Source organism: Drosophila obscura, unplaced genomic scaffold, assembly GCF_018151105.1.
Source record: "Drosophila obscura isolate BZ-5 IFL unplaced genomic scaffold, ASM1815110v1 contig_1, whole genome shotgun sequence".
Taxonomy (NCBI): Eukaryota; Metazoa; Arthropoda; class Insecta; order Diptera; family Drosophilidae; genus Drosophila; species Drosophila obscura.
The window spans coordinates 5,483,115-5,493,408 of record NW_024542679.1 but is presented as its reverse complement, the minus strand read 5'-3'; the positions used below and the strand labels follow the sequence as shown (position 1 = coordinate 5,493,408).

At 41.6% G+C, this 10,294-nt stretch overlaps 2 protein-coding genes across 3 annotated transcripts; one reads left to right on the top strand and one right to left on the bottom strand.

Moving 5' to 3' along the window:
• Positions 1 to 632: 632 nt before the first annotated feature.
• On the bottom strand, positions 633 to 10,294 carry LOC111068601 (transmembrane protein 267). 2 transcript variants are annotated; one of them, XM_041593960.1, is made up of 5 exons: positions 9,656 to 10,294; positions 7,827 to 9,589; positions 5,611 to 6,143; positions 757 to 795; positions 633 to 681 (listed from the first exon to the last, which is right to left on the bottom strand). In XM_041593960.1, the coding sequence occupies exons 1-2, from the start codon at positions 9,947 to 9,949 to the stop codon at positions 9,188 to 9,190; spliced, it is 696 nt and encodes a 231-aa protein (XP_041449894.1). In that variant the 5' UTR covers positions 9,950 to 10,294; the 3' UTR covers positions 633 to 681; positions 757 to 795; positions 5,611 to 6,143; positions 7,827 to 9,187. The 2 variants fall into 2 exon arrangements, with proteins under 2 accessions (XP_041449894.1, XP_041449896.1); XM_041593962.1 differs by lacking the exon at positions 5,611 to 6,143 and having other exon boundaries at positions 642 to 681.
• On the top strand, positions 3,466 to 5,881 carry LOC111068597 (transcription initiation factor TFIID subunit 6-like). The gene is made up of 3 exons (XM_022358187.2): positions 3,466 to 4,297; positions 4,371 to 4,543; positions 4,613 to 5,881. The coding sequence occupies exons 1-3, from the start codon at positions 3,557 to 3,559 to the stop codon at positions 5,178 to 5,180; spliced, it is 1,482 nt and encodes a 493-aa protein (XP_022213879.2). The 5' UTR covers positions 3,466 to 3,556; the 3' UTR covers positions 5,181 to 5,881.

The following is a 10,294-nucleotide window of genomic DNA, read 5'->3' as shown; positions in this document are numbered from 1 at the left end:
TGGGCACGTGATGTGTGGGTGTCGGCTATCTCTGCCTCACCTTTTGCCTTCTACCACCAATCTGGCCGTATCTGGCCCAAAAAGAAGGAGGCGCGCGTTAATTAAATTTCAAGTCGATTATGGCTATCATGATTAGATTATAGCCGCATTTCTACAGGCATTGTTGTTTGTTGAAAGCGACAAAAATTAATAAAAATACCTCAAAGCGTGTTATGGTGTACACTCGACTCGCAATATTCATCTATCTTTGAGTGGCAGTGCACCTGTCGTGTCCTGTCCCGATCGGCAGGCCGCTAAAATTAGTTTGCCGCACACTTAAAATTATATTTTTAGCAAAACATGCAAAAGGCGGTCAGCACTTTGGCCAGTCTAAATTTGAACAGAACATTGCAATTCGATGTTCTGTACGCAGGTTACGTATACACACGAGTGGGCCTGTCTGAAAATGGTAATCCCCTTAAGGGCCGAACAGAAGATAGCATACGCAGATAATAAATTCGCTGTATTTATTCATACATCAATTATAATCTGTGTAAACCTCTATTCTGTTCGAGAGTTTCCCCCTCATATCAGAGGTCACTGTTCTACTCTCTTTGTTTGTGCATAAACATTTCATTTGTTGTTGATTTTCAGTGAATTACCTGTAATTTCCACCTCTGTAAATGGTTTCTTTTTGACAGACTGCAAAACGAAAGTGAAAATTAAACAGATTAAAGATCTAAAGATTCTGAATTTTCTGGATTATATTGTGTTTACCTTGGTGGCTCGCTTGCCCAGCAGTGCTGTTCCCAGCATCTGAAAAATATGCACAAAATAATAAAAATACAAATTAAATATACTACGAGTATATTTGTATGAAATACAGTCAAGAGAAAATGTTAGTCGAGGTAAAGAGAAATAGCGTTGCATATTTTTAAGCGGAAACGTCTGGGCTGAGGGAGGTACGGAATGGAGGCAGATAAAGATATTTGTGTATTTCTTTTACATCTTGTCCTAATAGACTAATGTCTGGCACAACTGGCGATTTATTTTTGACATTCTGTTTATTACGTTGTTATTTTAGCACCCATTCTATTTTTGTTCGATTTGGGATCGAGGGATTCCTAGCATTTGGGCAACAACAAACACCCAACAGAAATGCAAATGCATTCAATTATCACCTCAAACCACAATCCCGATGCAAAGATCACTTGATTGGGTTAGATTTTGTATAAGTTAATTAATTGTGGGTCTTTGAAGAAAATGTTTTTGTGATTTTACGTTTTTTTTCTCCCCCAGTGGCAAGTATTTGGGCAATTTTCGATTAATTACAAAATTGCACAACGAGAGTGCTAAAAATATACTTTCATATGTTTACGAAAGTACTAAGTATATAATACAATATCAGATTTAAATATGAAAGAGTTTCCTCCACAGAACATTGAAATTTCGCATTTATTTCTGCCTCAGTGAAATGAAACGAAAATCGATTAGCGCTTAATTCAAACATTTCTGAATTTGTTTATTTCGTGTCACGTTTTATTTTGTTTTGTTTTCAATTTTGGGTTTATTTTAAGTGAATTTAAGGTGCAGAAATATCAATTGGTAAGTTATTTTGAGGGGAAAGGGAAAGTGGTAGATCTCTATTATTATGAAAAGATGTTCTATTAATATCTGTAGCCTTGATTTACCTACTAAAGGCAGTAATTCGTTTTTACTTTATTAACTCATCTTATTACCAAACTAAAACTGACTTAAATTCGCATATTCATTGTAATTCAGATTAACATATGTACATAAATGCATGCATGGTGTTATGCAGCCTGTGCTCTCTTGGCTCGAACGGCCACTCTGCAAAGCCTTGGCCCAGGTTAGTTACCTCCCGACGGAAAACAGTTGGTCAAATATCGATGCGGGGCATTGTTCACGTGCCAAGTGAAAACAAATTAATAAATTTACACAAAAGACTGACATATTTAATACTCGCTTAATAGCATTTTTCGTTGACACTTTTCCACTGAAATGTACCTGCTTTTTGTTCGTGTTATACTATGAATGTATATGTAGATTCTATAATCACTTTTTTATGCGAATATTATGCCTTGCCAAAAGCATAAATTTGCGTCTTGTTTGTCAACATATAGTATGGAATTTTTGATGGGCTTGGCAGCCCTGAATTAATATTAATATATCTACTAATAAATATTGCCAGTAGCTAATATCCTTCACAACACAATTTGTTGGATGAAATTCAAATATAAAAATCGAAAGAGTAAAGAAAATTTAATAATCGCCATTGTTTATGTTGGATTTTCCGATAAACCATTAACTTTTAATTGCCATGAACAGCATTGAAACGCATTTCGGATGCCCAGAGACTTGGGCATTTAGAAGCCATTATGGGCCATCTCCCATGCCATAATGAGTCCCAGGTCTCTAGACTCCGTTACGACACGAGCACGAAAAGCCAATTTGCCAACGGCACATGTACATATACATATATAGACATATGTATATATACATCATGCATAGATGTATTGTATGGCTGTCTGTGCACTTTAATGATGTGTTCTGGCTACAATGTTATTGGCTGCGACAGAGACGCGTTTTATGGCCCAGCCTCCATGCATGGGGGAAATGGTCTGTAATGCTGTCGAACGACTTGAGCGGCGTTTATCGCTGGCAAGTTTTTACTTTTCCTCGTTTAATGTTTGCTTACATTTAAAACAATTGACTATAATGGAGAAAGGTGCAACTTTGTTGGTTAAGTGTGACAGTAATCAATCGCAAATCACATTCCTATGCAGGAATACCACTAATCTGATGCAAACTGAACTAATTGGCAACTCTGTGCATTGTCATCAAATCATGTGAAATTGGTTGTGTCTGAAGGGAACTTCCGACAGAATCTTGGTTTCCCAGTCATTCAGCTTTCAATTTCCAATGTGCAAGGAACATCAGCTCTCAACAAAGTAAAATATTTTCTTTTAACTTTTGTTGGAAAAAGTCCTGACATAAGTCTGACAAAAGACAATCATCTGTCTGGCCATCTATTGCAGAGTGAGCTTTTATTTTTAATATTAATGTGTATTAATGTGTGAGTGTGAGTAAGTGCGAGACTTGCATACAAACTATTGAAATGTAAGAAGAAAATACGCGTGGATCGCGTTGAAAAAAAACGGATAGGCAATTTCTTGCTGCTTCTGACATAAACAAAATCTTGCGCGTTCAAGGTGTGCAACATTTCTGCTGAAGGCTGGCTTGCTTGCATTTGTGTGTGGGCAGACGAGTACGTGCAAGAGTGTGTGTGTGTAAGAAGCGAAAGCGAAACGGCAGTATTCCACAACAGATTTTTGGCAGTTTCTTTTTTCTTCGTTCGTATGCACATATGTGTGCGTGTGTGCAAGTTTTACTGGTTCCAAAATGAGCCAACAAGAACCACCGCGATTCATTGAAAGTAGCAAGTCACATTTTAGTTTATTTTTTTCGAGCATAAGCTGAGCTCCTCTTTGAATTTGTTGAATCTTTTTTCATTTCCAAAAAAGGTTTTCAATAGCCAAATTCCAATCGTTTCAAAATGACAACAATCGAAGAATTACCAGACAAAATGGTAGCTTACCATTACATAAATGGAACAGATGAAGTTCAAGAGCTATCGCTTTCGGCCAAATCGATGAAAGCCATTTACAAGAAAGTCACCGGCGGGGAACTAAGCGAGGAGGTGGCCCAAACAATTGCCGCGGACATGGCCAAAGAGGTTTTTGAAATTCTGGAGACTGTGGAAACATATGCATATCACAACCGTAGCGATGAGATAACGGAGGCAGACGTTTACCATGCCCTCAAAAATGACGCCAAATATGCCAATGACATTTTATTTGATCTTAAGAAAGCTCATGCTTATACTAGGCTGCCTGCAAACCTGGGAGCAGGGCAGGAGCAAGCTCCTACCGCTGACACTTCTGATTCAGCGGTGACAGCTGGAGAATCGTTGACCGAATATCGCACGACTGGCTGGCAGCACGAAGAGACAGTGCAACTGCAGCCCCCCACTCAATGTCCGCTTACCCAGGAGGAGCAAGTCTTCTTCAGGAGAGTCATTACAGTATGCTTTGCACAGGACGAGGATGAGCGTGTAAAAGCGCTGAAGTCACTGGAAGTAGATCCCAGCCTGGAGTTCATACTGCCCCAGTTGACCACGAGCATGGCCGACGGCATCAATACCGGTCTCTTCAATAAGATAACAGATCTGTGCTTCGTTGTACTTCGAATGGCCAAAGCTCTTGTGAAGAATCGCAGCATCACTTTTGACCAACACGTGAGTGGGAGGGAGTAGTGCGTGTGTGCAATCAGTGACTGATTATTGATTATTGGGCTATATTTACTTGCAGTTTCATCTCATCCTACCTGGCATACTCTCGTGCATTCTCATGCAGGAGGCATTCGAGGAGGATGACATTGAGGGCGATGAGCTTCACTGGGACCTCCGGGAATTCGCAAGTGAATTATTGGGCGATATGGTGAGGGTCGCCAAGAACTACAATCTCATCGGTCGCATTATTAAGTAAGCAACTGACTAAGCACTGACACCTCCCTTGACTGTACAATACACACTTTTTTGTATGCATTTCAGTATGTTAATTAAGGGAATCCGCGATCACGAAAATGTATTTACGATTTTTGGTGCCGTCATTGGATTTGGCCAATTGGGAAGTCTTGTCGTAGCAGACTATTTGCTACCTGAGCTATCCAATTTATCGGAATTTCTGTACGCCGGAGGCAGGGACCCCAAACTTGCAAAGGGAGCCATAATGAAAACCTGGTGTCGATTGGTCAAGATAACTGCTCCGGTCGTGAAAGCTTTAACCTACTCAACCGATCCAATAGCCAAATATGTTGAGCTCTATGGTCGTTTCGGCGAGGCTCTGTTCTTTGTGGTTCTTGGCATTCGTGGAAGGGAGCAGGAGACCGCAGCTAAATTATTAGTCAACTTAGTATTGAAATCAAAGAAAAATCATAAATGCCAGGAGGGGCCTACAGCCGAATTAATGGAACGAGAGCAAAATTCTGACTGCGAGAAGGTTAATGCAGCGACAGGAGTAGCCCAGGTTGAGGAATGTGAAGTGGATGTGTTGTTTTCGGAAGGAGTAAAGATAAATGCCAACTCCAAGAAGAAAAACTCAAACAAAGCAAAAGTCTGACTTCGAGGAGGCAGCAGCACGGAAGAAGGAAGAGGCAGACAATGCAATGTCCACACTTGCAGCACAGCTTAAATTTTGATACGATTATAATATTGTTATTGAAATTTATTTTTAGACAGCGCGCAGAGTGGCAGACCAGGAGAGAGATCAACAAATATTAATATTTGCCCATAAGAAAAGAAATAAACATATTGTGTATGCATGCGGGGCAGCAGCTTTAGCACCTGACAGACGGAGAACGAAAGTTTGTTGCCTTCATTGAGAAGCGATTAAGCAAATATTTAGATAAATGCGAGTCAAATTGGCTTGAGTTGAGATCGTATCGGTGTGGTGTGGTGTGGTGTGGCGTGGCGTGGCGTGATGTGGTGTTGGTGTGGGTATGGAGTATCAAAATGAATGGATCTCCAAGGTTCAAGGGTGCAGTACTCACCTTCAGCTGATGACGTAGTCCACTCATGGGGCTCATTCAATATTGAGGATGCCGGAGATGAGGAGGAGATAAGCAAAGCCTACAGCAAATGAGGTGGTGCTTGGTGTGCCGGTGGCGTATGTGTGATTTTCCGATGAGTGGGTGGGTGCCGCTTTTGGCCTAGTTTCAGTGCGGATTATTTATCGCTTATTTGCATGAACTTAAATGGACTTTAAATATGTATATTTTCGCTTGTCGGCACTTTCACACTTTTGTACGTATTTTGATTTACTTTTAAGTTGAATCCCAAGAATGTCTGATAACTGGGCGACTTATAAATACATATATGTATATATATTTGATATATAAAATTCTTCTGCGATTATTAATGGTTTGTTTTTTTTTTTGTGCGCAGTAAATAAGAATTGTCGCTTTAGAATTTTTTGTATATTTTAACGACTCGATGTCGTAGTGCGCGCGATGTCGACGATCGTCTCGCCACGGAATCCCAAACAATATTGAACAGTTTGCGGCGCTCCAACGAGCTCGAAAAGCTGCCAAAAATGAACAGTGAAAAGTTCGGAGAGAGCCAGAGATCTCTCTGTGCCTCTCTCCGGGGATCTTACGGCACCAAAATTTTGAAATCTCGCCTCTTTCTGGGATTGCCATTTTGTTAATTTGAATTGTTTTTGATTTATTTTCACCAATTTCTTAGCCTGTTCCCGCGCATTGTCAACAAGCTTAGCCGGCATCGCATTTGGATCTTGTGACGAGGCGAATTGTGAGTCTAAATAAACATCTGTGCCATCAGATATTGCAGATTAATACAACAACAACAACAACAAAAGTATTGGCAAACACGTTTTGTCATGTTCGTACCTACCATTGAGCAAGTAGAAATTTAGTTATATTGAAAATCAACAGCATGAGGAGAGCATTACATATATAAACGGTGTGGGTAGGGCAGGTAGGCAGCAAAGGTTATATTTAGTCACAGGCACAGACTCGAGTCATTCAACCCGGTTGCACAGAACAGAACAGAAGCATCAGAGCATTGCAAGTGCGTTCGTGTGCCACACTGCGTATGGTTTATTTTTAACGATTGACAAACACCCCTCCTCCTCCTCACCAAGAAACTTGGCATCGGCCACACAGCCCAGAGAATCTTTGATAATTTTAATTAGGAAGCTGTCGTGGACCGTTCAGGCGATGCAGGTAAAGTCGTCTAAAAATGACACATTGCTCACACGCAGGCTGTTGGGAGAGTGTTGTTCTCTTCCATTGAAATCTCCATCACCATTAATTACGAGTACAACTCAAGTCGAGGGAATAACCAGGCTTTTGTGTTGCATCCATCATGGGGAGCCCAGCCATCAACGTTTTGTTTGGTGATTTATTTTCGTATTTTGCTGGGCTCTTGTTCGGCTACCAAATATTGTACTTTATCGATCATTGGAGCTATCAGTGAATGACTTTATCTCAATAAAAACACACAACTTCCTCCAGCTGGAAGAGCAGTAACTAACCGGAGGAAACCAGAACCCGATTGAGATTCATTCGGTTATTGTGTTTACGATCTCATTATCAGTTCATAAAAGCATCGGACAGCTTATTTTTTAGCTTATTTATTTATGGAGTATTTTTCAGCAAATATGTGTATTAAATTTGCCACGCGTTAATCAGATGAAAATGAATTTTCCGCAAGCGAATTATGGTGAAAAATCATTTTGCTCTTTAGCTTTGCTCCTCCAATGTAAATATTTACAGTGTTTATTTTTAAACCATATATCGTATACGTGCATATACATGTATAATGCTATACCCCCCGTACCCCGTACAAGTTATGATCGTGCCAGATAAGTATTATGAAACGTTCGGCCCGTTCACAAACGCAATATTTTATTTTGATCGAATAGAACTCGTGATTTTCTGTGGGAACCATTACATTGGTCGTTTTAACGGGCTGCTAATGAAACGCTGGAAACGCTTGAGCGATGTTTAGCAAGCTGGAAATGTCGCACATTATTCTGGCCTCAATGGCGGTTGTATGCAGTGATATCATCGGAGCCGCCACAGAGCGATGCCACAAAATTCAATTGAATCGCTGCTATTGCTGCCAAACGAAGCATGAATAGCATTTAAGGTCAAAAGGCAGCTGGAGCGTTGCAATAGCAAAGCAATTTGCACTCCAACTTTATTCTGGCAGCATTCTACGCCTATCAATAACGCACACTTACAGCGAACGGATTGGCACTGTTATCCTCTTGTTCCGCAATTTTGACCAACGCACAAGTCCACAGCACACACACGAGGTAGAGAGCGCGGGAGAGAGTGGGCCAGCCAGAGACGCGACCCCTTTTTGTCAGCTTTTCCGGTGTGTTGCCGCCTCGCAGACACTTTTTGTACTGCTCACAGATTTGTGGATGTCTCTTCGGCTTGTCGCCTCTCAGCTAACACCATCCACCACATTCAAAATGATCGGTCAGACGCCACGCCAAATCACATAACATAAATAAAAGTCCACAAACGACACGATCCTAAACGAGATGATCATTTGCATGTCAAGCAAATCTCTGATGTGGGTGGCACCAGCACAAGCAGAACAAGGAGAACCAGAGCCACAATTATTTTGTTTCTGCTACTGCTATTCACTGTTATTTTGAAATTACCGTTGCGTGGGACGTGGAGCTCGCCTGGCAATGCTTTGTATCCGTTTTAGTCATTGTCTTAACTTAACACACGTACACACATGTTATGTCAATTTTATCACTTATTTATCGTTAATGTTTTCCATTGAAAAGCGTAGGAATATTTCGAAAACCGCCTATTTGTATGCCTAATGGGAAGTTTTTCACTCGAACTGTGATTTATTTCTAATGGAAAGCATTTAAAATTAGCCACCGAAATGTGATAGAATCATCGACTCAGCCAATTGCGGGAATAGCTCTAGCAGTGCTACTATTTATGATGGCATTCCCATTAAGACCATTTGCACTAAGCACGGCCCAATTTGTAAATGGCAACTAATTTGGACCGTTAGAAACAAAAAAATAAACTATGAGGTGAGCAGAAATCAATAGGATTAGTGGTGCTATGAGGTATGTTGGCCGTGATACGAAGGCTGATGAGACAGCAATTCAGTTTAAGGCAATTATTTGGATTTATTATAGTACTTTCCGTTAGAGTAGATTAAAATGGCTTAAATACATAATACTAGGGCCTGCCCACTACGATATATAGTCAAAATTGATTTGTTGTGCGCTATGCCTCGTTACACTAGTTTGATTCACTATCAACTACATATCACAATTCGGATATTATCTGTATTTAGAGTCTAGTAAAAACCTACGCTAATTAATGCCAAAAATAAGTATATGTATCATCAATTGGACGGGAATTCCCAGTTCCCAAAAGGTACTCGAATAAAACTAATTGTAGTGTCTAAAACTGTGTCCTGTAGTGTGGAAGTATTTGGTTTCGTTACTAGCTGATCCAATGTTAAAGCTAATCTAATGCGCTTGAAGCCTACAAAGCATTTGCATTCACCATTTGATGATTCTGCAGTACGTTGTCGTATCACAAGGGTTCTCCAATCCCCTTACACCTGCATATAGCGGTAGTTGTCGTTCGAACAGCTGGACCCCGACCCGGATCCACCGCGATAATTGCATTCGCTCAATTTTACGTATTGCCCCAAAAAGTTGAGCACCAAGACGCTGCGACAGAGGGCGTGCAGGCAGCCCAACAGATGCGGCGTCATGATCGTGATTAGGATGTAGGCCAGCTGCGGCACGCGATCCGTGTGTCCCATGGGACACAGCCAGTAGCCGCGCCGCACAGCGTCACGCGTATGATGTGTGATGAAGGCACAGAGCAGGGCGCCCAGCAGCAGGCTGGTGCGAAAGTAGTTCAGGCACGCGGTGCATATGTAGAACAGCAACATGACCACAATGATGCTGGAACAGTGTAGGAACGGACGACGCGACAAATTTGTGGCATCCTGCAAAGAACAAACGACATTCAAGCAAAGAGTATAGTATGCCGTTCGAATGGCTACGCTACTCACCTCCAGGTACAGCGAACGGGCCTCCACAAAGTGATCCAAGTCAATGAACGATGACACAACGAAACAGGTGAAAATCAATATCCAGCCAAATAGTTGCGTGGTCCGCTCGTAGAATTGCATCGAAAAGGCGATGCCGGTCAGGGCGCCGATGGCCGCGTGCGTTGCATTGTCCGCCAGGGCCTTCAGCAGCGGATGCTGGGTCAGCTCCACAAAGTTGTCCCCCAGCAGGCACGTTACAATTGTCAAGGTTGTCAGCACAATTCGCATATAGACCATTATGTGGCAGTGGGGCATCGATTGCGGTTGAGGTTTTTCGTTCGTGTTGTTGCAGCCGCCGCAGCCGGGAGTCGTTGCTCTACTTTGATTTTGGTTTTCGGGAGGCTGCTGGACGGATTGGACGGAAGGGCTCTATCTACACCGCTTTGATTTTGCACGTCCACGTAATCCTCAGTGATGTTTCATGACATGGTGTTTAAAGTGGATTTTTTGTGAAATTCCTGTCTTAGCATATTAAATTGTTTTTTTGTTGTGCTTGCGAACAGCTGTTGTCACCACCATTATCCACCGGTCTGGCAGCGCTTAGACTGGTCACACTGTCAGCTGATTGCCTGGGCGCCAATAATTTGTTCGTGTTTTGCT